This window comes from Mauremys reevesii, linkage group 3 (assembly GCF_016161935.1).
Source record: "Mauremys reevesii isolate NIE-2019 linkage group 3, ASM1616193v1, whole genome shotgun sequence".
NCBI classification, from domain to species: Eukaryota; Metazoa; Chordata; order Testudines; family Geoemydidae; genus Mauremys; species Mauremys reevesii.
In genome coordinates, this window is record NC_052625.1 from 206,510,574 (window position 1) to 206,536,883 (window position 26,310).

The 26,310-nt window shown below is 52.3% G+C and overlaps 1 protein-coding gene across 1 annotated transcript in view; it reads left to right on the top strand.

Moving 5' to 3' along the window:
* Window positions 1-4,990: 4,990 nt before the first annotated feature.
* The window catches only part of TMEM214 (transmembrane protein 214), a 60,891-nt gene continuing 39,571 nt past the window's right edge, over window positions 4,991-26,310 (top strand). Inside the window, exons 1-3 of the mRNA XM_039530853.1 lie at window positions 4,991-5,145; window positions 9,920-9,980; window positions 25,662-25,791. Coding sequence (XP_039386787.1) covers window positions 4,991-5,145; window positions 9,920-9,980; window positions 25,662-25,791 — 346 coding nt within the window. The remainder of the gene's footprint in view (window positions 5,146-9,919; window positions 9,981-25,661; window positions 25,792-26,310) is intronic.

A 26,310-nucleotide genomic window follows, 5' to 3' on the forward strand; every position in this document is an offset into this window, starting at 1 on the left:
CTCTCCACTGCCCCGCCCTGAGCTGTTACTGAACCGTTCGCTCAGCCCCTGCCTGAGGGCCTGACTCCTCCTTGCTCTGCCCTGACCGAGGGCCCCAGCAGGACTGTACTTATTTCTGCCTCTGCGAGGGCCGCCCGGGAAGACTCCCGCGGCCGGACTAATTCCCCAAACCTCAGCAGTGTGTAGTGAGCCGGTGTGGCTCCTCGCCGCCCCAGAGAGGGTCGAGCACCAGCCAGCCCCACATCTGTAATGAATTTAAGCTCCCAGGCTCGTGTCGTGAAAGCGTTGCACAGGTCTCCGGTGAGGATGAGGCCTGAGAGGTCAGCTATGGAGCGATGGCTTTGTGAAAGGTGTGCACCCACCGGGGACAGGGTGTTTTTGTCTCTTACCATTTTTCTGTGCGAGGTCATTCGAGAGCAGAGTGATTGTCTGGTTTCACCTCCGTAGGTAGCTGGTATTGGGGCGCATGGTGCACAGGATGATGTACTCCATGTGTTGGGACAGGCTTGTGTATTGAAAGGAGAGTGGGGGGGTGTTGATCATGGTGGTAGTGGAGAGAGGCCTGCAGGTCTTATTTTATATATATGGAGAGACACCTATCTCCTAGAGCTGGAAGGGACCCTGAAAGGTCATTGAGTGCAGCCCCTGCCCTCCCTAGCAGGACCAAGTACTGATTTTGCCCCAGATCCCTAAGTGGCCCCCTCAAGAATTGAACTCACCACCCTGGATTTTAGCAGGCTAATGCTCAAACCACTGAGCTCTCCCCCCACATCTGTTGTTCTGGCAAGATCTGCCACCGCTTTGAGTAGGTGGGTCCGGGTCTGTGGGGAGTTTGTTTCTGATGATGAGCTTGGAGGGGCTAGGGGGACTGCAGGGCTGTCCCTAGGGGGCTGCGGGGGCTGGGACAAATCAGCCTGTATGGGCCCCCCCTGAACATTTTTTATACAGGTGAAATCTGGTATGGGGAGGGGACACCAGTGTGAGGGGTGATGGAGTGTCACAGGATGGCACCTGTACAAAGGGCAAAGGACCCCCCTGTGCTGGGGGGTCCCGGAGATGGAAGGGTCTGGGGCGGAAGGGCAATGGATGGGGTCAGTCTGGCCATAGGCGCCAACTTTGGTTGGCTCCGGTGGGTGCTTGCGCCCTGCCCTGCCCCAACTCCGCCCCTCCCTGCCCCTATTGGACCCTTCCCCAAATCCCTGCCCCGGCCCCGCCTCTTCCCCAAGTGCGCCGCGTTCCTCCCTCCTCCCTCCCAGGTTTGCACGTGAAACAGCTGTTTTGCGGCACAGGCGCTGGGAGGGAGGGGGAGAAGTAGGACGCGGCGGTGCGCTCAGGGGAGGGAGGAGGCGGAGCGGAGGCAGAGGTGAGCTGGGGGTAGGGCAGGGAGCTGCCAGTGGGTGCTCCACACCCACCAATTTTTCCTCATGGGTGCTCCAGCCCCGGAGCACCCACGGAGTTGGTGCCTATGAGTCAGGCACTGGTGTATTCTGGCGGCACTAGGACGCTGGCGGCCGGTGCAGTGGTGGGCGAGTAAGAAAAAGAAATACAACACCCGTTTCCCAGCGGTGAGTGCGGGCCCGACCCCCATTGCCGGCACCAGGCCCCTGCTAAAGCTGCGGGCCGGCCTGGCCCCCCGGACCCCCCGCCCCCGGCCGGCCTGGCCCCCCGGCACCCCAACCCCCCTCCGGGGCCGACCTAGTGCCCCCCTCATGACTCTCACGCAGAAGCTCAGGGCCCCCCACAGCACAGGGCCTGGAGCGGTTGCCCCGGTTCGCCATACCCACGGGCCAGAAGAGGGGGTGCAGGAGAGATCTTTCAGTGCTGATTATCCCATGGAACTTTGTGTTTATTCACTGTGGCCACAAGGTGGGACTGTTGCTGTCTGCAGTGCTGAGAAAACAGCCTCGGGGGGTAACCCCCCCACCCCACCGGGCAGGCTGCACACGGGACTGGCCTGGCTTTGCACAGGGTGCTGAGAACACAGAGGAAGGTGAGCGTCTTCCTGGTTTGTTGCTCTCCTCTGGACTGTCTCCAATTTGTCCACATCTTTCCTGAAGAGCGGCGCCCAGAACTGGGCACAGTGCTCCAGCTGAGGCCTCGCCAGCACTGCCTGGAGCTGGACAATGACCTCCTCTGGGTTATGACGTTGCTGTTAACACACCCCAAGAAATCAGCGTTTTCACAACTGCCTCACATTGTTGCCAGGCCTGAAGAAGAGCTCTGTGTAAACTCGAAAGTTTGTCTCTTTCACCAACAAAAATTGGTCTAATAAAAGATCTCACCTCATCCACGTTATTGACTCCTAGCCAATTTGTGATCCAGTATAACCCCCAGCTCCTTTTCAGCAATACTGGCACGTAGCCAGTTACTCCTCATTTTGTAAGTTGTGCATCTGATTTTCCCTTCCTAAGTGAAATACTTTGCGCTTGTCTTTACTAATTTTATCTCGTTGGTTTCAGGCCAATTCTCTAATTTGTCATTGTGAATTCTGATCTGGCTCTCCAAAGTCCTTGCAACGCCTCCCAGCTTGGTGTCACCTGCATATTTTATAAGCATACTCTCCGTTCCATTATCCAGTTCGTTAACTGAAATATTGACTCGTACCGGACCCAGGACTGACCCCTGCGGGATCCAACTAGATACACCTCCCAGTATGACAGCAAACCATTGATAACTATGCTTTGAATATGGTCTTTCAACCAGTTGTGCACCCACTTTCTAGTAATTCCATCTAGACCGCATTTCTCTAGTTTGCTTGTGAGAATGTCGTGTGGGCCTGTGCCAAAAGCCTCACTGAAATCAAGATACATCATGTCTACTGCTTCCCACATCCAGTAGGCCAAGAACCCTGACAAAGAAGGAAATGAGGTTGGTTTGGCAGGATTTGGTTTTGACAAATCCATGCTGGCTGTTCCTTATAACCCTCTTATCCTCTAGGTGCTTACAAACGAATGGATTAATAATTTGTTCAAGTATAAAGGTAATAATTGGAGATATGCCAATCTCCTAGAACTGGAAGGGACCTTGAAAGGTCATCTAGTCCAGCCCCCTGCCTTCACTAGCAGGACCAATTTTTGCCCCAGATCCCTAAGTGGCCTCCTTAAGGATTGAACTCACAACCCTGGGTTTAGCAGGCCAATGCTCAAACCACTGAGCTATCCCTCCCCCCAAGTATTTTTCCAGATATTTAAGTTAGGCTGACTGGCCTATAATGCCCCAGGTCCTCCTTTCTCCCCTTTTTAAGATAAGTATTATGTTTGCTCATCTCTCTTCCTGGACCTTACCCGTCCTCCTTGAGTTCCTGAAGATAATTGCTAATGCTTCCAAGATTGTTTCAGCTAGTTCTTCGAGTGCTTGTTCACGTCCATTCCAATCAGGTGTGCGCACGTGCACCGTGGCCAGAAGATTTTTCCCTAGCAGCATCCGTCGGGTCGGTCTGGCCACCCCTGGAGGTGCGCCTTCGTGGCATTCAATATAGAGCCCTGCCGACCCGCCACCCCCTCAGTTCCGTCTTACCGCCAGGGACGATTGGCTGGAACGTCTCGTAGCCCTTGCTTAGCAAGCGTGTTCAATAGTTCTTTGTATATAGTTTAGCTTAGCTATTAGTGATTAGAGTTGTTGGAGGGGGGGGGGTCCCCCCCATTTCGACTCCCCGGAGCCATGGTATGCTGCGGTCTCTGGGGTTTAAAAACGGTGTGGTCTGCGCGAAGCGCATGCCAGAGTGATCCACACGCCTCGTGTTTACGGTGCCTGGGGGAGGGTCACCAGAAGGATCGCTGTAAGATCTGCTGCGAGTTCTGCCCTAGAACTCTTACAGAAAGGGAGCAGTGGCTTAAAATGATCCTCACGGAGGCAGCTGTACACCTCCATCTGGACCCGGGCGCAGGGAACCCAGCTCCTAACGCGTCGTCCTTGACATGGAGCACCCCGGCACCATTGTCAAGCTTGGTGTTGAGAAAAGACTCGTCCCGGGAGGTCCCTATGGGCCAGCAGCTACAGCTTCCTTCAATGCCGGAAGCTTTTGAAACTGTGCAGGACTTGCTACACCTTATGACGCTGTTCTCGCCCCCTAGGAGGGAGGGACCTTTGGCCCTGGCAGTCCCGTCCCACCCCTAGGTGCAGTCAGGCGGGAAGCTGTCAATGATGTCCATGTACTCCCCCTCTCCATGTCCTTCGGCACTGGCTCACTCAGACAGAGAACCTACTCACTCACCAAGCCCTCGACCCTCAAGGCACTGAAGCTCGGCTTCTCCGTGGTCTTCAGTCTCAGAGACCTCAGAGTCAGAGTCCAACTCCCATCACTCCAGGAGAAGTAAGAGCCGACGATCGAGGTCAGGGAGAGACACGAGAGAGCCCCAGGAGTGGCTGCCACAGTGGCAGAATCCACCACAGTGGCCATTCTGGACCCCCTGGGCCTTTCACCAAAGCCAGAGAGGGATTCAAGGGCATCGCTCCACTGCATCTTCCGTGGCCTCAGCCATGGTCGTCCCCCCATCAACCAGGCAGCTAGCCTCGGCGCCTACCCACACGCCAACACCTTCAGCTGTGGCGCTGGTGCCGGCCTCGGAACCAACCTCGGCACCGGTGACTGGTTCGACTTCAGTGCCAGCACCAATCTCGACACCGACTATGGTGCAGGCACCAACAACCCCTGCACCGATACCGGCAACGGCCCCGCCACCTTCGTCTGTGCAGGCAGGGAGTCTGGCACCGGCTCCATCGGCGGCTCCACCAGTGTTGCCAATGGCTGTACCAACACCAGGTTCAACACTGACAGCTCCAGTGCCGGCAAGTGCTCCATCGGCACCGATGAGCCCCAAGAGTTGCGGGACCCATTGGAGTGGATGGCGGGGAGCATCCACTTCTTATAGGGGCTTCCTCCTCGTCCTCTCCGGATGAGGCATTGGGAGGCACAGGACAACAGGGTGCTACAGCAGTTGCTGTGCAGGGCTGCTCAGGGTCTGGGCATTTAGTCGAGGAGGCTGATCCCATGGTGGATGTCCTCGCCCCCTTAGGACCTTCTCGTATTGCCTTACCACTGATTAAGACTACTGTGGCCACCACCAAGACCCTGTGGCAAACCCCAGCTTCCTTGCCACCCACGGCCAAGCGCAACGAGAGGCATTATTTCGTGCCCTCCGAAGGGTACGAACGTTTGTATTCCCATCCACCTCCCAACTCTCTTGTCGTAGACGTTGCTAATCAGCGTGAGCGGCAGGGTTTCCAGGGGCCCTCCCCAAAAAACAGGGAGGCTAAGCAACTCAACCTTGTTGGGTGAAAGGCCTATTCTACAGGGGACCTGCAGCACCATATTTCAAACCAGCAGGCCATCGTCAGCAGGTATGACTAACACCTGTGTGGCGATGGCCAAATTCAGAGCTCCTCCCTTCAGACTCCCAAGTCAAGTTTTCAGCTGTGGTGGAGGAAGGGAAGCTAGTCTCCTGTGCCACGTTGGACGGTGCTGACGCTGCCACTAGGGTCATGGTTACTGGGGTGGCCATGAGGAGGGACTCCTGGCTCCAAGTCTCGGGGCTCTCTTATGAGGTCCAGCAGACTATCCAGGACCTCCCATTTGAGGGTGTGACTCTTTTTTTTTTTTTTTCTCTGAAAAGACAGACAAGAGGTTGCACAGCCTGAAAGACTCTTGAGCCACCCTCAAGTCTTTGGGCCTGCAATTTCAGTCTTCCAAATGTGAGTTTTCCCCCATATAGACCCTATTCGCCACGCGAGGCAACAGGAAGTGCCAGCAGTTCTGCTCATTCCAGAATCACAGCCCAGGCTCCAGCACAGATGCGTTCCTCCTCCATTGGGGATGTTCTCTCCTATACGCCTTTCTGCCCTTACCGCTTGTTCACAAGGTGTGACGAACTGGGAATGTTCTTAATGTTTTCTCTGAATACTGTGTTGGTGCCTCAGTTTCCCCTAGGCAGTTCTTAAGTATCTAGGTGGTGGGATCAGGGGGTGTGGTTGCCGCAGAGCAAAGGGCCAGTGCACCTAAATGCCTGGCACTCTGTCTCCTAGCAACCGATGGCCTGGGCCCCCCCTCTGCAAAGGTGCCAACTGAAGGTGTTGGAGACAGAGATCAGGTGACCTCCTGGCCCGGGGAAAGAGACAAAGGAGGGGCTGGAGGGGTTTTCAGTTTGGGGCTGGCTGGGAACGAGGAGTGAGGGCAGACGTGCGAGTCTGCCTCGCTGGGTCCCAAAATGGACCCGGCTGAGGGGTCCGGTTTGTGGTACCTACAAGCTCTGTTTTAGACCCTGTTCCTGTCATCAAATAAACCTCTGTGTTACTGGCTGGCTGAGAGTCATGTCTGACTGCGAAGTGGGGGGGCAGGACCCTGTGGCTTCTGCAGGACCCTGTGGCTTCCCCAGGACCCCACCGGGCCGGGGTCGCTGGGGGAAGCGCACGGAGGGGCAGAGGAGGCTGAATGCTCCAAGGAGAGACCCAGGAGGTGAAGCCGTGGGAGCTGCTTGCCCTGCAGACAGGCTGCTCCGAGGGAGAGGAGGCTCCCAGAGTCCTGCCTGGCTTGGTGGGGAGCAGCTCCAGAGCAGCGCCCGGGGACTGCGTGACACAAGGTGCTGCTCAAGATCCGCAGAGAATGAGCTCAGGTCCCCACTCAGGAACTCTGCAGAGCAGCGACGTGGTGCTCCATACACACTGTCGTCACGCACTGTGCGATTACCCAGCAGGCCAGAGACGATGCGGCCTTTGGACGAGCAGTGCTCCAATCAGTGAACAACTTTGACTGTACCACCTAAACTTGGGTTTGTGAGTCACCTGATTGGAATGGACCTGAACAAGCACTCGAAGAAAAACGGTTACTCGCTTCCCGTAACTGTTGTTCTTTGAGATGTGTTGTTCATGTCCATTCCAATGCCCACCTCCTTCCTCTCTGTCAGAGTAGCCGGCAAGAAGGAACTGAGGAGGTGGCGGGTCGACAGGGCTCTATATTCAGCGGCATGAAGGTGCGAACCCAGGGGGCGCCCAGGCCAATCCAACGGATGCTGCTTGGGGGAAAAATCTTCCAGCCACCGTGCACGTGCGCACACACACCTGATTGGAATGGACGTGAACAACACATGGAAGAACAACAGTTACGAGAAGGTGAGGAACCATTTTTCCTTAAGTACCCTAGAATTAATTTCATCAGGCTCTGCTGACTTGAATATATCTAATTTATCTAATTATTCTTTAACCCGTTCTCTCCCTATTTTGGGTGGTGTTCCGTTCCCCTTGTTGGTCACATCACATATCTAGTCACAATTAACCTTTTTACTGAAGACAAACAGGCATGCATGACTTCAGTCTCCTGCTGTCATCCATTATTCACTCTCCTTCTCCACTAAGTAGAGGACTATGCTTTCCTTCCTCTTTCTCTTGCTCCTAATAGATTTAAAGAACCCCTTCTTATTGCCTTTGGGGGTCATGGCAGCAAAGGGGGGTGGCTCTAGGCTTGCTCTCCGGAAACCCTGCCTGATGGTGAGATATGAGGAAATGAGAAGGGTCCCCATTGTTTGAGATGTCTGCACTAGACTGGAGGAAGCCCTGACTGTCGTAAACAATCCTGCCATGGGTGACTGGGATCAATGAACCTACCCTAATAGGTCCAGTCCACGTGCAGTTCCTGTGATTTTCGGAAAGGACAATTGTAGTGAAACATGCTGTGCTGGCAAACCACACACGTGTTTATTACATTTACTCCTGGCTTAAGGTAAAGCAATGCTCAGGTTATTGATTAAGCATAGATTAGGCAATAGCGCACGTAGCCCCTCCAATAGCTCACGTAGTCTCTTCACCATTCATGATATATTGCACAAGGGGAGATGGCTGTGGGGGAACCAATCAATATGTTACAAGTAACTATGATCTCATGCTCTTTGATCTAATTACTAATAAAAACCCAGCTCAAGAGAGCTCGGGACGCCTGCTTGACAAACCTCTTGACTCCGCGTCTCCTTGATCCCAACATCTGGTGACCCCGACGTGATTCACTGGATCCCGAGGACCCCTGCTCATCCGACTGGAATAGTCTAGGTGCACCCGCTGGAAACAGCCACTCGTGAGTATGGGGAGCGATTTATCAGTGCCACAAAAGGCTCATGCTAAGGAATTATTTAAGCTCATTGAGGGGAGCGGTTGCCCAGCGGTTACGCTGCGGCATGTAGAGGATTTTGTTAAGGAAATAGAATGTCAATGCCCCTGGTATCCCGAAGAGGGGTCCCTGCAGCAAGAAGATTGGCAAAAGATAGGAACACAGCTCTTTGAGAAACCGAGCAGCAGTACAGCACCTGCTCATGTGGCAGCGCTGTACTGAGGCAGTGGGAAAACTGGGGCCACAGGCGTCTCTCACTGCCGCCCCGCTTCTCGCGCTGACGACACCGCCTCCGTACCCGCGGGTGCTACCACCAGCGCCTGCGGTGTCGGATACGGGGCAGCGGCCCTCGGATCCCCCCGTTGATAAAGGAACTGATCAGCCTTGTCTCCGGGGGAATCGTGGGGGCTGCGTCCGGGTGGCGGTTGCGTTGGCGCGTGAGACGGGGGAATTGAATTTGGAGGAAGAACATCAGTGGGAGGGGGAGTTGCCCATGTTAATGCCTATAGCGGCAGGAGTCGATGCACAGGGCAATGCCGCCAGAGAGTGGACGGCGCTACCGTATACAGTACTGAGGGAGGTGAGAAAAGCTATCACGGAGACAGGCATCAGGTCTAATTTCGTGGCAGGCATCTTAGAAGGAATTGGAAATGGCTACATTATGGCTCCACAAGATTGGAAAGACTTATTTCGTATGGTGCTGACCCCCGCCCAGTATATGGTGTGGGACAGTGAGTTTAGGTTAGCTGCTGTAGGATACTCAACCCCAGCTGCCACGCCTGACCAGATTTATGGAGCAGGCCAATTTAGCACTATAGAGGGACAGTTGGAGTTAGACCCAGATGCATATATTCGTACTAAACTTAGTGTTATGAGAGCTTTCAGAAGGGTTCCCGTAAGTGGGAAACCGACTAGGTCTTTCACAGCCACCCGGCAGCAGCCTACAGAGCCGTATCCGCAGTTCATAGATAGGCTCAAGGAAGCAGTACAGCGGCAGGTTGATAACGAGGAGGCACAGACAGAGCTTTTACAGCGACTGGCCTATGAGCAGGCTAATGCTGATTGCAAGAAGGTACTGCAATCTATAATACATCGCCCCTCGTACACTTTAGCGGACATGATTCAGGCTTGCGCGGATGTCGCTAGTCAAACCCACGCTATGGCTCTTTTGGCGGGGGCTATAAGACAAGGTAATAAACCAGCAGGAAATTGTTTTAATTGCAAAAAACCGGGACACTTTAAAAGCCAGTGTAGGGCACCCGGAGGGGGGGCACATAAAGGAAGGCCCCAGGAAGGGGGTAGGCCCTCCAGAAAATGTCCTAAATGCAACAAGGGGTATCATTGGGCAAATCAATGTCGATCAGGACTGGGGCAGGGAAACCAGTGATCGGGCCCTCCCCGGGCCCCGGAAAAACAACGGGGGCGGAAGAATTGACTAGGGCGCAACCGGCAACGACCGGCAGTGCTGGAATAGACTTGTATAATCAAGAAGAAAAATCCTCATTCTTACCGGGGGAAGTTCTTGTAATGCCTACTCAACTAAAAGGGCCCCTTCCTGAAGGGACGGTGGGCATTATACTCCCTCGGTCATCAGCAAGTAAACAAGGAATTGTGGTAGTTCCAGGAGTGATTGATGCTGATTATCAGGGAAAAATATATGTTCAGTATTGGAGTCACCTGCCTTTTACTTTAAGACGAGGGGACTCCTGGGCACAACTGATACTGTTGCCATATGAGCTCCCTGGAGAAAAATCACAGGTAACACGTACAGGAGGTTTCGGATCCACCCGTACTGAAGGCGACAGCGACTCTTCCTTTCACCCACAGGTGGCGGCGTTGGTACACCAAATATCCCTGCACAAACCTCAACGTAAGTATATACTCCAAGGTAAGTGGCTGACCGGTTTGTTGGACACAGGGGCGGATGTTTCTGTCATAGCTGAAAAGGATTGAGAACCTCAATGGCCTTCTGAGATAGCCCCTGCGGTATTCGGGGTGGGAGGAAGCCAGGCATCTAAAAAGAGCTCTCAATGGTTACCGGTAAAATCCCAGGAACAAGGCCCCATAATAGCATATATTCAACCCTGCATATTGCCTTTACAGTTTAACATTTGGGGAAGAGATTTGTTAGAACAGATAGGGGCAAAACTGGTTTTGGAAGATGAGTAAGCCTCAGGCTCTTCCGTTACAGTGGAAAACTGATAAACCAGTCTGGGTAGAACAATGGCCATTACCTAAAGACAAATTAGAAGCTTTGCAGCAATTAGTTGAGCAACAATTAAAAGATGGACACATTGAGCATACTACAAGCCCGTACAATACTCCTGTTTTTGTAATTAAGAAAAAATCAGGAAAATGGAGGCTCCTTCACGATTTGAGGGAAATTAATAAAATACTAGAACCAATGGGCCCCCTGCAGTGTGGCCTCCCCAATCCAAATTTAATCCCTTATGACTACCAGGTGGCAATAATTGATTTAAAGGATTGTTTCTTTACAATACCGTTACAGGAAAAGGATAGAAAGTATTTTGCATTCACAGTGCCAGTCCTGAACAACGCCCAACCCACAACACGTTATCATTGGAAAGTGTTACCCCAGGGCATGTTAAATAGCCCTACCATGTGTCAGTATTTTGTAAACAATGCTCTTCAACCTTTCAGAAATAAGTTCAAACAGCTACTTGTATACCATTATATGGATGATATCTTAATAGCCGGTAGGCCCCTACCCACCACATGGAAAAGTGAGTTAACTGATATCTTAAGTCAATCGGGTCTGGTAGTAGCCCCGGAAAAAATACAGGAAGCCGAACCTTTTCAATATTTAGGTCATAAAATGCTTACAGCATACTCCATGCCCATACTTCCAAAACTTACCTTGCCAAAAAAATTAACATATGTAGTACTACAGCAAATTCTGGGATCCATAAATTGGATAAGACCGTATTACAAGATTCCCACATCTATGTTAACTCCACTGTTTAATGCCCTAAAATTAGGAAAGCAACCGGGAGACATAATATCACTAACAAACGAACAACAGGAGGTAGTGCATAAGGTCAATGAAGCCATGGCAGAAAGGTGGGTAGATAGAGCAGTACCTGACGTGCCCCCGTCCTTAATCATTCTTGGGGACACTAAGCAATTCATGGGGGCATTACTTCAACATACAAGTGAGAGAGAATTTATCCTCGAGTGGATGTATTTACCACACACACAAATACACACTCGTCCCATTGTCTGGAATGTTTGCTCAATTAATCACTAAAGGACGCAATCGAGCACTAAACTTGTTTGCCATGGATTTAGTAAACATTATTATCCCCATCCCCATCGCCACCTGGGAAGTTGCATGTATGCACTCGGAGGAGGTGCAAATAGCCCTAGCCAATTATGTTGGGTCCAGAATTTACCATACTCCCAAGGATCCTCGTCTCCAAGTTGCTCAGCATATTCCACTGAAAGTATTTTACTTGGTATCTCCGTTCCCATACAAGAAGCTCTTACCATTTTCACCGATGGTGGCCCTCTAGAGGGGTGGTCGCTGGAAGAAAATGACCAGTGGAAATCCCAGTTTACCTTACCGCAACGCTCTCCTCAGCGTGCGGAGCTAGCTGCGTTAATTCTTGCCTTTAACACATTTTCTGATCAACTGGTTAACCTCATAACAGACAGTTTGTATGCTGCAAATGTTGTTAGTAATATTGCTTCTAGTTGTGTTACTGCATCTTTGGATAATAATTTGCTTGGTTTATTTCTTTCCCTACAACTGATATTACGTCACCGACGACATCTATTTTTTATTGCACATGTTAGAAGTCATCAGCCTTTCCCCGGAGAAATCTCGCAAGGCAATGCCTATGCTGATAACGCCTTAACGGCTTTCCCCTGCTCTCCTATGGAAAGTCACTCCTTACATCACCAAAATGCTAGGGCATTGGCCAAGCAATTTTCCATACCACTATCTGATGCAAAAGCGGTTATTCAGCAGTGCCCTGAGTGTACTGGAAACCTCGCAGGCCCCGCTATCGGGGTAAATCCTTGGGGGCTAGGTGCAAACCAATTGTGGCAAATGGACGTCACTCGGTTCCCACCATTAGCTCCCTGGTCCTATTTGCATGTAGTCATAGACACTTATTCTGGATATATATGGGCAACGCCACAAAAAGGGGAAAAGGCGAAACATGTCTGTAATCACCTCATTCGTTCCTTTGCAGTGATGGGAAAGCCATCAGCTTTAAAAACTGACAACGGCCCAGCCTATTGCTCTTCAGCGATGGCAGCGTTCTGCACGCGATGGGGAATCACGCATACCTTTGGCATCCCATACAATTCCCAAGGACAAGCCATTGTAGAACGAGCTAATCGCACATTAAAAACTGCTCTCCTGCGGCAAAAACAAAAAGGGGGAATTGTCCCCGGCAGCCTGACAGAAAAGGAAGAATGGCTGGCTCAAGTACTGTTTACACTCAATCATTTAAATCTATTACCTTTCAATTCTCAATTTTTCACCAGGGCACAATGGCATTATCAGACGACCGAAGTTCTTCCTGCTCCAAAGGTAACCTATCGTCAGCTACCTGGCCCGGAGTGGAGCGAACCTGTGCCACTAATCACCTGGGGGCGCGGTTACGCAGCTGTATCAACACCAAGCGGCCCGCTCTGGGTACCTGCACGATACGTTCGACCATACAAGGATGGCGTGGCATCAGGGACTGAGCAACCCCATCCCTGACTTCAACATACACTTATATGATGAACAAGGAAAAGTGACAACGGGCCGACAACGAGGGGGCCAACGAAATGCACCTGTCACATGGGGCCAAGTGAAGAACCTAGCTAATCAGGCTGAACAACTGTTGGAAAAAACAAGCCAAGAGAAAACGGCAGAGAACTATATGATGGCATTAATAGCCTCCTTAAATGCCAACTCTGTACTTTTATTAACAATAATTATTTTCAGTTTAACTACTGTCCCTACGGAAGGGGGGCCGATAGTGACTGGGGGGGTTCATCTTAATATATGGGAGGTATTTGCAAAGACTTTAAACCAAAGTACCTTCTGCTTAACGGAGCAGAGGGCGGTGGGGGAGGTGCTAGGATTATGCCTGCAAATTGCTTAAAAACAAAAAGGGGGAGATGTAGTGAAACATGCTGTGCTGGCAAACCACACACGTGTTTATTACATTTACTCCTGGCTTAAGGTAAAGCAATGCTCAGGTTATTGATTAAGCATAGACTAGGCAATAGCGCACATAGCCCCTGCTATAGCTCACGTAGTCTCTTCACCATTCATGATATATTGCACAAGGGGAGATGGCTGTGGGGGAACCAATCAATATGTTACAAGTAACCATGATCTCATGCTCTTTGATCTAATTACTAATAAAAACCCAGCTCAAGAGAGCTCGGGACGCCTGCTTGACAAACCTCTTGACTCCGCGTCTCCTTGATCCCAACAGACAATAATGTTCATAATGAACCGGACTTTGCAGTGCACAGCTGTAGAACGCTGGAGCCCTTGCTGGGAAGGAGAGCTAGGCTTGTTGTACTCAAAGTACCATACAGGATCTTTTCAGGGGGATTAAGGCAAAACGCCACATTTATTAGTAATACAGGTATTAATTAATACTCTATGATAGGCATATGAGATATATATCACAGTCATGCATACACACACAGGCACACACACACAGGCACAAACACACTCCGTCTTGCTGTTGTTACCAACTAGTTGCTCCCCTTAACTGCACTGGCCAGGTGAGTTAGATGGGGGAGGGGTGGAGCCGGGCTTCTGCCGATCCGGATCGATGCTCCGATGGTGACAAGAGGAGACCCGGGGTCCTCCTGCAAGACACCTCACATTTATAGCAGCTTCTCTCTTATGCAAATCTAGACCAGATTCAAAATCTGGGTCTGTGTCCGTTGGTCTGTGTCCATTGGTCTTTGTGCTGCTTTTCTCTGGGTGTTGTCCCAGTGCTGCTCACAGAGGGTGTTTTCTAAAGCAGGTGCTGGCTTCTAACCCCTGAGGCCGTCAGTGTGTCTGTGCTTCTTTGTTGGGCCCACTTGACAAGTTGTATTGTCCTTTGCTCTGGCTCCCATTCCCTCTGCAACTCTTGTCCCTGTCTGGAGGTGGGCGTCTTCCAAGCCTCACTCATTCACACCTCATTCAGTCAATAGGGCAATTGATTACAGAGTGGGGGGAAGATCTTATTCCACTTCTAGCAAAAAGGCACATGTTTCTTTTACTTTAACTATACTATCCTTAGGGGCTATAACATTTGATACAAAGTTGTTGTTTTTTTTTTACCAGTTTTCTATATAGGGATCTAATACAAAGTTCTATGAAAATAGAGAGGCCCAATGCCAAGTCATATGAAATACAAAATAACATCATGCAAGATGCAATGTCATAAAGATACTTAATATAGAAAGATACTTATGTAAGCAGAGTCAGGATGAGCCCTACCCTGACATCTGGTGGTACATTATGAGGAGTGGGCAAAGGAATTTTAGGAATGTGCATTTGCATTGGTAAACCCACTCCACTTAGCATAACACACAGCAGCATGGGATGGTTATTTTCACAGCTGTGGGATCCCCAATTTCTTTGTTATTGGGGCAGGAAGGAAAAAAAAGGGCTGTTACCTTAATTATGTGAATGAGGAACTATGAGACTGCTTTATGACAGAAATGACTCAACCTACATTAAATAGTACTTGCTAGACAAGGGACATGGGTTCCAAAACCCAGTGAAGGGAGAGAGGGTGGGGACTGGTGTGTGTACCTGATGGTATGGGCCCCTTTTGAGGGTCTGGAACACCAATTGCACTTCCTCCTCTCTCCACTGTTAAAGAGCAGAGCTAATTTTGAATCCTTTAGGAGTCCATCTAGAGGTTGCTGACCTGAATTCACGTTGGGCCATGTGGCACTGGGGCTCTCCTACTACAAGTGGAAATCACTAAGAGCTGAAATCACTAAAAGAGCTAAGCTTACTGAGCTGAGATCACTGAGTGCTGTGTTAAGTAGTGGGAGAGCCTGAAGATCTATCACCAAGCAGCTGGCAGAGCGGAGCAGTCTGCAGCACGTTGGAGCAGCCCATGGAACAGTGAGCAGTGTGGAGCGGTTTGCGGACGGCTGACGTGGTTCACGGGTCGGCTGAAGGAGCGGCACAGCTGGTGGAGATATACACACCTGCCCCTGGAAATTTCCACTGCTTGCATCCGAAGAAGTGGGTATTCACCCACGAAAGCTCATGCTGCAAAACATCTGTTAGTCTATAAGGTGCCACAGGATTCTTTGCTGCTTCTACAGAACCAGACTAACACGGCTCCCCCTCTGATACTTGACAGCTGGTGGAGTGGAGCCAGTCGTGGTGAAGGCTGCAGCAGAACTCCACGGAGAAGCGGGGCAGTCGGCCCTGGCCCACGTAAGGTGTCCCTTAGCACCCTGTGTGTGTGACCCCCCCCCCCATTTCCACCCAGGCTGGGGGGGTAAAACTCTGCAGATAAACTTTTGAACTCTGGGGTGGCACTGACCAGAGACTGAGACTTTTGGGTTGTTGGACTTTGGGGTGATTGGACTTAAGACCCTAAGGACAGTGCCAAATGTACTTGGAGGTGGGTTTTGCTTATGGTTTGTGTATAGTCCTGTTTGTGGTGTCTCTCCAACGTGATGCCGCATTGTTTCCCTCCTTTATTAAAAGGATTTTGCTACACACAGACTTCGTGCTTGCGAGTGGGGAAGTATTGCCTCCTAGAGGCGCCCGGGGGGGGGTGGTAGGTAATTGTCCCAGGTCACTGGGTGGGGGCTTGAGCCGGTTTTGCATTGTGTTATTGAAACGGAACCCCTGGATACTGAACCCGGCCCTTGTTGCTGCAACTCAGAGGGGCAGAAGGGTTACACTTAATACAAAATAACACAATGCAATGTCATAAAGATTTATAGAGATAGTTAATACAGAGATTTCTCTACAGGCTGACAAGCAATTTCTGGACTCTGCAGAGAGGCGTGGATGCCAGAAAGACGCCTCAGAAGGGGCTGCTGTCTCTGCTGGCTGGTGACCATTGTTCCCTCTTATGTTTTTAAGTCCATGTGCAGAATGAATTTTGTTATGTGCACCAATATGAAGGTGATATGTGGCAGGGGTGGGGCTGAGGGGTTCAGAGTGTGGGAGGGGCTCAGGGCTGCAGCGAGGTTGGGATGCAGGCTCTGGCTGGGGTGCAGGCTCTGGGGTGGGGCCAGAGATGTGGGGTTTGGGGTGCAGGAGAGGGCTTAGAGCTGGGGCAGAGGATTGGGGTGGGTGGGTGAGGGATCCAGAGGGGGGTGCGGGCTCTGGGGTGGGGCCGGGGATGAGGGATTTGGGGTGCAGGCTGCCCCAGGGAGAGAGGACTCCCCCAGCCCTCTCTCGCCGCAGCAACTCAGGACCGGGTGGCGAGGAAAAGGTATTTCTCCCCACCTGTGGCAGCTCCGGCGGGCTGGGTGAGAGGCGCCTCTCCATGGCCGCAGCAGCTCTGGCAGGGCCGGGCCGGGAAGGGCGTCTCTCCCACCTGTGCAGCCCTTGATAGCCTGCTGTGCAGCCCCGTAGCTTACAGGGATCGTAGCTGGTCACCCATGCAGCGTTATTGTACAGTCACAAAGGAATTGCCACAGGAGCATCACTCGGATCCCTGGGCACCTACTTGCCCAGAGACCCCAAAGTATTCAACAGGAAACGACTCTGGGAATGACCTGAAGTCCAGTTTCCACACCTCAGAGCTGAGCTCGCTAAAACTCAGAGCTGTGAGATGACACAGTTTCTCTGGGCAAAGGTTTCTGCTCCACTTTGGATGGGGCAGGGGGATAAATACTAAGGCTGGACACAGGGCTGGACTCTCTGCTGGAGGAAAAGTCACTGGGGCAGCCTGGGCGTGAGCAATTGTCTGGCCTCTGCAGAGCCCAGCATGAAGCAATACTGCACTAGTCTTGCCCCAGATGGTCGGTCAGCACGAGGTTAGTTTGTCTTGTTTCTGGTGGGGAGCAGCCTGCTCCAGCGCACAAGACATGGAGCTTGGGTAGAGTGCTGAGACCTCGCTGGATAGCTGTGTTTTCCTTCGCCCACCCCGGCTAGCTCCTACCAAACCAGGCATGGGACAGTCACTTGCTTCAGTTGCTAAACTGTCCGGACACAGCTGCTCCATTCCACCTCCCTGGCATTGTGAGGCTCTCTGTTTACACACAGGATGCTCCAGGCTTTTGAAACATCACAGAGATTTGGCTCTGCCTGGGGTCTCGGGCATGTCATACACCCTGGGATATGGCCTTAGAGCAAAGGCAGTAAGAGCAAACAGAGCTGCAGCAGCAGGATAACCGGGTCCTGCAGCCTTCTTGCAGAAGTGATGACTGTTTCTTTTTTCTGGGGAGACTCTGGACCCTCTGCCCTGCAAGAGGGGATTTGGGGAGGAGGTATGTGGTATTTATCTTCAAGGAATACAGAAGTAAAGTAGCATCTTATCAAATGGATCACTGGATGATTGCCTGTTCTGTTCATTCCCTCTGAAGCACCTGGCACTGGCCACTGTCGGAAGACAGGACACTGCGCTAGATGGACCTTTGGTCTGCCCCAGAATGGGCATTTTTATGCACTTAAATGTTGACCCTAGATATCACCCATCTCTGTAGCAGCCCGTTAGTGCAGGACAAACTCATGCAGTCTGGTAACTTACATCCTACCCACCTTTTCACTTGTGACTTGATCATGGTATTTTTGTTCCCCAGGGAGAAGTCTTGTCATAGCAGTGGGCTCTGACCCTTGCAGACAAAGACAAAATGGGACTCAAATGCTGGAACTTGAACAGTAACTCGCACCCAAGAGTTGTAAAAGAGTTGTCTGAGGAGCCCAAAGGACCATCAATGTCGATTTTTTTTTTCAGTCAGTCTTGGAACACGGGGAAAGTTTCAGAAGGCTGGAAAAAAGCTAATGTTGTGCCAATATTTAAAAAGAGCACATGGGATGACCTGGCTAATTATAGGCCTGTCATTCTGACACTGATCCCAGGCAAGATAATATAGCAGTTGATACAGAAATTGATTAATAAAGAATGATCAGACGGTAACATAATTATTGCCTGTGAACCTGGTGTATGGAAAATAGATCCTATCAAACTAACAATTAATTTTTTTATGAGATTACAAGTTCATTTGATAAATGTCATAGCGTTAATGCAATAGACTCCTCTAAGGCGTTTAACTTAGTTACCACATGACATTTAGATTAAATAACAAGAATGATATAAAATTAACATGGCACACAGCAAGTGGATTAAAAGCTGGCTAAATGCTAGGTCTTAAAATGTAATTGTAAACGGGTATAATCATTGAGTGGGCGGGTTTCTAGTGGGGTGCTGCAGGGATCGGTTCTAGGCCCTATGCTAGTTAACAATTTTTCAATTACCTGGTAAAAAACATAAAATCTCAACTGACAAAGTTTGCAGATGACCCACAAATTGAGGGAGTGGCAAATGATGACGAGGAGCAATCACTGATACAGAGCGATCTGGATTGTTTTAACATGGCTAAATGTAAATGCACACACGTAGGCCCAAAGAGTGTAGGCCGTAATTACAGGACAGGCAGGGGCAGCGAGTCGCATGGGCCCGTGGTGCCCAGGCTCCAGCAAAGTCAGGGCCCAGGGGCTTGGCTCCACCAATGTCTGGGGCTGGGTCTCTTCCCCGGCCCTGCTTGCCACCCCCAGTGCGCCCCCTCCCCCGAGCGTCCCTGCCTGCCCTGGGCAGCGGGCGGCTGCTCCCTGCAGCTCTGCACTGCACTCTCTCACAAGCCACTGCCGTCTACAAGGGATTGGCGCCAGGGGCAGGCTGAGGCAGCTACTGCACGTGATCTGCAGAGGGAGGAGGTGCATGGGAGCCCTCTCCCCGCCCCCGGCAGGCAACTCCGAGTTGACTCCGGGGGGGAGGGAAGGGCTTATCATGGCTGGACCTTGTCTGTTACAGCTGTCCCCCTACTCCATTTTGTTTTTGTTCTCCTCCTGTGGCCGCCCCTCCCTGGCTGTTAAGTTGTTTACCAGGGCCTCTGCCCTTCTCAAAGGGAGGGCCCCTTAAGTTGTTTAACAAGAGCCATTGCCCTTCTCAAAGCGATGGCCACTTGTGCTGCGTGCTAAGTGGGACCACTGCCCTGTTCAAAGGGTTGGTCCTGTTATCACCTTGTTAAACCTGGGCTTGGTGTAGGGTAGGCAATGTCCAGAGCTGCAAGACCTAAAGGCCAAATAGCTGAGCATATGAGTCATACCTGGGGGCTCAGAACTTGCCCAGACATGTTCTATGCCTACCTGCAGTCTTTTCCCTGCCTTCTCTCCTCCCTGTGAGAAGGGGAACCAATCAGAGTTACTGGTGGGAAGCTGCCTGAGTTTGCCTTTATAACCAGACATTTTCTGATCAAACCTCAGAAAGGTTCCTGCATTGCTGCCTGGTCTGATCAGCCAGGGGTTCTGGGGGTCCTTTCTCCGCTCTCGTTTTATTTTTGAGCGTACCCCCCATGAAGAACAAATTGCTGCCTGAGAGATCTCCTGATTATCAAGACCGTACTGAGCCTTCTGATGTTCTTGCTGCTTCTGCCTTTGCTACTGCCTTGGGGGCTGGTAAGAATCCCTCTGTGAAACTTTCTATACTTTTATTTTATTATTTTAGCTGCTGGCTCTGTCTCCCCAGCACACAGACTCAAGCTAAACCTTGGTCTGTGTCTAAAACCTCTCTTAAAATCTGTGGGACTTTGCCGCTAAAAATAAGTCTGTGCCGCTGCTAAGCTCTGCTCCTGTGGGCTTTGCCTCAGGCTCACTGCTTTCAGCTGTATCCACTGCGGTAGCCACCATCCCTTGGCTTCCTTGGGGGCTGCCTTGGGAGCTGTATCCTGGGCACATACCACTCTGCCCTCTGTAACTTCCCCATAGCATAAGGTGCGCCATAGGTTTTGGTTTTTTTAGTTTAATAAGTCATAGTTTTGTTAAGATTGTAAAGCTTGTAAGTCTCACCTGCCTTGCTATAGTTCGTTGTTTTGTTGCTCCCTATAGTTGCTTGTTATAGTTTTGCTTAGAATTGTGATATTTGTTGTTTTGCCTAGTCGTTGGTTAAGATAGATTTAAAAAGCCATTGCCTGGTTGTATTCTGTACCTGTTTTGTTACTTTGTAGAAGCTGCTTGTCATTTTATATAAGTTTGATTAAGTTAGAGGATAGATAAGGTTTTTGCTGCTTGAATTCGTCTTCCCGCTGTCTCCATCTCTCCCTGAACTTTCCCGTGTCTGTTTTTCCCCCGCTCCAATCTCCCCCTCTGTGTACTTCTCCGTGTCCCCTGTTGTAACCCCTTGCTGCTTTTCCCCGCGTCTGCATCACCCTCCGAACTTCCCAAACCCCTTGCTGCTTCCCCAACACTGCTCCGTTGTCCTTACCCCGCAGGGCTTCAGAGTCTCTCGCTGCTTGCAGCTGCACCTCTCATCACTTGCCACTATCATTCACCCCCCTTCCTGTTTCTTGACCCAGCCTTTGGGTACACTCTTGCTATCACAGCCTCACAAATTAAGTCAGTAATTTGCTACATTGCATAATTTCACTTATCACCCATATTGTATTATTGCACTGTGATTCACATTTTACTTGTAATTATAACACCCCATTGGTTGCCTCCACCTTTCTGATATACTTTGTATTTGCATTGATACTATTGTGTTACATTGTGTATAAGGCCACTAACCACTTAATACATTCTATCTAAGATTGTTGACCATTCTATATAGAAGCTACCAGTTTGTCTTGCATCTCCTTTTTGGTATGTTTTACATTCCACACTGTGTCTAGAGTTGTTCCTATATAAAGTTGAGTTGCTTATTAACTGTACTGTATCCCATTGTGCCAAACCCCACTTACTGTACCCCACTGTTAGAACTCCCTACACTGTTCAATAAGAACCCCCCCTCCCCACCATCGTCTATTGTAAACGCCCTATACACCCCATCCCATCGTATTTCATTGTTAAATTCCCACCACTTCCTTTTTCCTTTTAATAAAGAAATTAATTGGCACCCCACCTGTGTGGTAATTGCTCCCCAAGATCCCATATACCTGCAGGCAGGGACAGACCTCCTGAGCAGTAGCCGGGGGGTGGGGGGGGTGACGGGGCTGGGGTGAGTGTTGTGCCGGGTAGGATCCCTCCTTCCATTCCCCCAGAGCTCGCTGCTGCTGGTGGAGAGAGGGCTGGGGGGAGTCCTCCTCTCTGGCCCCCCTGCCCCAGCCCCAGGGCAGCCTGCCTGCTGCACCCCAAACTCCTCATCCCTGGCCCAGCCCCATGCCCCACACTCCCTTCCACACCCCAACCCTCTGTCCCACTCCAGAGCCCGCACCCAGTACCCAAACTTCCTCCCAGAGCCTGCACCCCAAACCCTCTCCTGCACCCAAAGTCCCTCCCAGAGCCAGCACTCACTCCTGCACCCGTGCCCCAGCCCAGAGCTTGCACCCACCCCCAAAATCCCTCCCAGAGCCTGCACCCAAACTTCCTCCCAGAGCCTTAGGCAGGTGAATAGAGAGGCAGGACTTGGACTCATTCTGGGCACCACCAAAAATTATACAAACCTGCCGCTCCTGAGGACAGGGGACTATATTCTGGGCAGCTTGAGACTGAAAAAGATTGGAGGTTTGTGGTGGATTGGCCACAGCATTGCCCTGGGAGCAAACGAGCTAATGCAATTCTGGGCTGCATAAAACAGGGCAATCCTGAGCAGAAGTGGAGGGGTTATTTTACCTCTGGGTTTAGTACTGGTGCAACCACTGCTGGAATCCTGTGTCAAGGTTTAGTGCTCACAATTCAAGACAGATGTTGATAAATTGGAGAGAATTCAGAGAAGAGCCAAGAGAATGATTAAAGGGTTAGAAAACCTGTCTTATAATGATAGATTTAAGGAGGAGCTCAATCTATGTAGCTGAACAAAGAGAAGGTTGATCAGGAATATCTAGATGAGGAAGAAATATTTGATAATGGGCTTTTCAATTGAGCCGAGAAAGGTCTAATGTGATCCAAGGGCTGGAAGGTGAAGCTAGACAAATTCAGACCAGAAGTAGGGTGAAAATGTTTAGCAGGGAGGATAATTAACCATGGGGCCAATTTACCAAGGGTTGTGGTGCAGTAACTCCTCACTTAACGTTGTAGTTCTGGTCCTGAAAAATGCTACTTTAAGTGAAATGATGTTAAGCGAATCCAATTTCCTCATAAGAATTAATGTAAATGGGGGGGTTAGGTTCTTGGGAAGTTGTTTTTGCCAGACAAAAGACTGTATTTTATATACAAGTTTTGAACAATTGGATACTGTACACAGCAGTGAGAATTCTGAAGCTTGATTGAGGTGGTGAAGTCAGAGGGTGGGATATTTCCTAGGGAATGTCTTACTGCTCAATGAACTCGCACTTGGCTGAGCCCTCAAGGGTTAACACGTTGTTAATGTCGCCTCAGACTCTACAAGGCAGCACGAATGGAGGGGGGGAGACAGCGTGGCAGAGAGAGACAGAGATGTCCGTGTGTGTGACATGCATTGCTCCTTTAAGTACGCTGACCCCACTCTAAGTACTTTGCCTTTTTAAGGAGATCAGCAAGTTGAGGCAGCAGCTGCTGCCAGCAAGCTCCCTTGGTCCTGAGCCCTGCGGTGTCCCTCCACTGCTCTGTGTAGATGGCTGATGGGTAAAGGAGTGGGGGGAGGGGGACACCCTGACATTAGCTCCCCTCTCCTCCCCCCCACCCCGCACAGCAAGCAGGAGTCTCCTGGGAACAGCTCCAAGGCAGAGGGCAGAAGCAGCACATGGCAGTGGGGGGAGGGACAGCTGAACTGCCCACACAGGGAATTTAGGGGAGCTGATGGGGGGGCTGCTGGTCCACCCTGGTTCCAAGCCCCCACCAGCTAGCTCCAACAGGCTGCTCCTTCTGCAAGCAGTGGACAAAGCAGGTGGTTGCCAAACAATGTTATAAGGGAGCATTGCGCAATTTTAAACGAGCACGTTCCCTAATTGATCAGCAATGTAACAATGTTAGCTGGGAGGACGTTAAGTGAGGAGCAAAGAGCCCTGTGGCACTTGATAGACTAACATATTACTCATAGACTCATAGACTTTAAGGTCAGAAGGGACCATTATGATCATCTAGTCTGACCTCCTGCACAATGCAGGCCACAGAATCTTACCCATCCACTTCAATAACAAACCCCTAACCTATGTCTGAGTATTGAAGTCCTCAAATTGTGGTTTGAAGACCTCAAGGTGCAGAGAATCCTCCAGCAAGTGACCCGTGCCCCATGCTGCAGAGGAAGGCGAAAAACCTCCAGGGCCTCTGCCAATCTGCCCTGGAGGAAAATTCCTTCCCGACCCCAAATATGGTGATCAGCTAAACCCTGAGCATGTGGGAAAGACTCACCAGCCAGCACCCAGGAAATAATTCTCTGTAGTAACTCAGATCCCACCACATCTAACATCCCATCACAGACCACTGGGCATACTTACCTGCTGATAACCAATGATCAATTGTCAAATTAATTGCCAAAATTAGGCTATCCCATCAGACCATCCCCTCCAGAAACTTATCAAGCTTAGTCTTAAAGCCAGATATGTCTTTTGCCCCCACTACTCCCCTTGGAAGGCTGTTCCAGAACTTCACTCCTCTAATGGTTAGAAACCTTCATCTAATTTCAAGTCTAAACTTCCTAGTGTCCAGTTTATATGTATTGGAGCATGAGCTGTGGGTGAAAAGCCACTTCATCGGATCTGAAGTGGGTATTTACTCACGAAAGCTCATGCTCCAATACGTCTGTTACTCTATCAGGTGTCACAGGGCTCTTTGCTACTTTTACAGATCCAGACTAACACGGCTGCCTCTCTGATAAGTGAGGAGTTACTGTAGATTCTCCATCGCTGACAATGTTTCAATCAGGATTGGCTGTTTTTCTGACAGATCTACTCTAGGAATTATTGTGGGGCAGCTCTCTGGCTGGTGCTAGGCAGGAGGTCAGACTATGATCACAGTGGTCCCTTCTGGCCTTGGAATCTCTGAACCTACACAACGAGGAGTCCTTGTGGCACCGTAGAGACTAACCAATTTATTTAGGCATAAGCTTTCATGGGTTAGAACCCACTTCATCAGCTGCATGGAGTGGAAAATACAGTAGCAGGTATAAATACACAGCACATGAAAAGATGCTCCCATCTTTACTACACGATTAACAGTCCCTTCTGGTCTTGAAATGTCTGACTGGTGGGAAGATGCTGCAAACCATGGGGGCAGTCAGCGAGAGTGACAGATAATCTTGTTCCATCCTGGAGGGTTCAGTCTGTGTGTACCAGCCAGCTCCTGCCAGAACAGAAATGCAGCCACCTCTGGGGTGGAACGTAGCAGCTGTATAACTGTGCACAGCAGTGCTGCATGGCCATGCTGGAGAGGGAATGAAAAACAAAGCTAGTATTGAATGGAGGCTGTGAGGGAGATTCAGAAAGACTGGCCAGAGCGGACTCTGACTGGCTCCTTGCTCTTGTGCCAAATACCGCAGGCTAGTTGGTGAGCGTAGGCATTCAGGCCCTCACTTCCCCCAGCAGGGGCGCAGCCCCACCTGAGCCAGCAGCGCCCCTATGGGCAGGGGGAGAGGTGAGGTGGGGAAGGGCCACAGGGGGTGCAAGGGGAGGAGATGAAGGGTGTCCTGGGCGGTCAATGAGGGGGAGCAGGTGGGGGATGGGACACAGAGGACCATTGAAGGGGAGGGTCAGGGCTGAAACTTGAGGGGAAGGGGTGCTGGGAGGAGGACCAAGCTGAAGGTGAGGGGTGTTGCTGGGTGTCCGGGGTAGGGGGTCAATGGGTGGGTGGGAGTGAGGGGAGCTAGGTGTGGGGGTGGGTGGCAGTGAGGGGCTCTCAGGGAGGGGGACTGGGAACGTGGGGTGGGCGAGAGTGAGGAGGGGAGCTCTGAGGGAAGGGGCCCTGGGCTATCTGAGGAGAGGGTGGGAGTGGGGAAGGGTCCCCGGGAGGGGCTCTGGGCTGTTTGAGGTGGGTGGGAGTGGGGAGGGGCTCTGAGGAGGGACCCTGGGGTTCTGTGGTGGGGAGGGGGCCAGTGGGTGGGAGTGGTTTCTGGGAGGGGCCCTGGGGCTGTCCGAGCTGGGGCGGGGTCTCGGGGCGGGGCTCTGGGCTGTCTGAGCTGGGGCAGGCTCGCTGGGGGCGGGGCTCTGGGCTGTCTGAGCTGGGGGCGGGGTCTCGGGGGCGGGGCTCTGGGCTGTCTGAGGGAGGAAGGGTGGGGTCGGCGGTGGGGGGGGAGTGGGCCCTCCCAAGCGGAGGCAGCCGCCGCTCGGCCCCGAGTGGTCCACGTGAGCGAGGCCGGGGCGGGGCCGAGACGTGGCACTGCGAGCGCGGGGCCCGGGGCGCGTCCCCGCGCCGGAGGCCAATCCGCGGGGCCGTGGCGCGCGCCCCATCCCCAGCCTGCCTGCCTGCCGCGGGGCGCGCCCTGGCTGTGCGCTGACTCGGCGGGCGCGGCGCGGCGCGCGGTGACGGGCGGCCCCATGGCCTCGGTGGGCCCGGCCGGCGCGGGGCGCTGGGAGCTGGTGCGCAGGGGCCGGGGCCGGGGCCGGCGGCCCGCGGGGCGCTGCCGGGCGCAGGGCGCTGCAGGAGGCCAACAGCGGCCGCCTGCTGCCCTCGGCCTGTGAGTGGGGGCGGGGCGGAGACCGGGGCGGGGAGCGGGCTGGGCCCCCGCGGGGTGCGGGCGGGGAGCGGGCTGGGCCCGCGGGGGGTGCGGGCGGGGAGCGGGGCCTGGCCCCGTGTGGGGTGCGGGCCGGGCGGGGAGCAGGGCTGGGCCCCGTGTGGGGTGCGGGCCGGGCGGGGAGCAGGGCTGGGCCCCGTGTGGGTGCGGGCCGGGCGGGAGTGGGGCTGGGCCCCGTGTGGGGTGCGGGCCGGGCGGGGAGCGGGGCTGGGCCCCGTGGGGTGCGGGCCGGGCGGGGCTGGGCCCCGTGGGGGTGCGGGGAGCGGGGCTGGGCCCCGTGGGGGTGCAGGCCGGGCGGGCGGGGAGCGGGTCTGGCCCCTCAGGGGTGCGGGCGGGGTGGGCCCAGCGGGGAGCGGGTCTGGCCCCTCAGGGGATGGGCCCGGCGGGGAGCGGGTCTGGCCCCTCAGGGGGTGTGGGCGGGGGTGGGCCCAGCGGGGGAGCGGGTCTGGCCCCTCAGGGGGT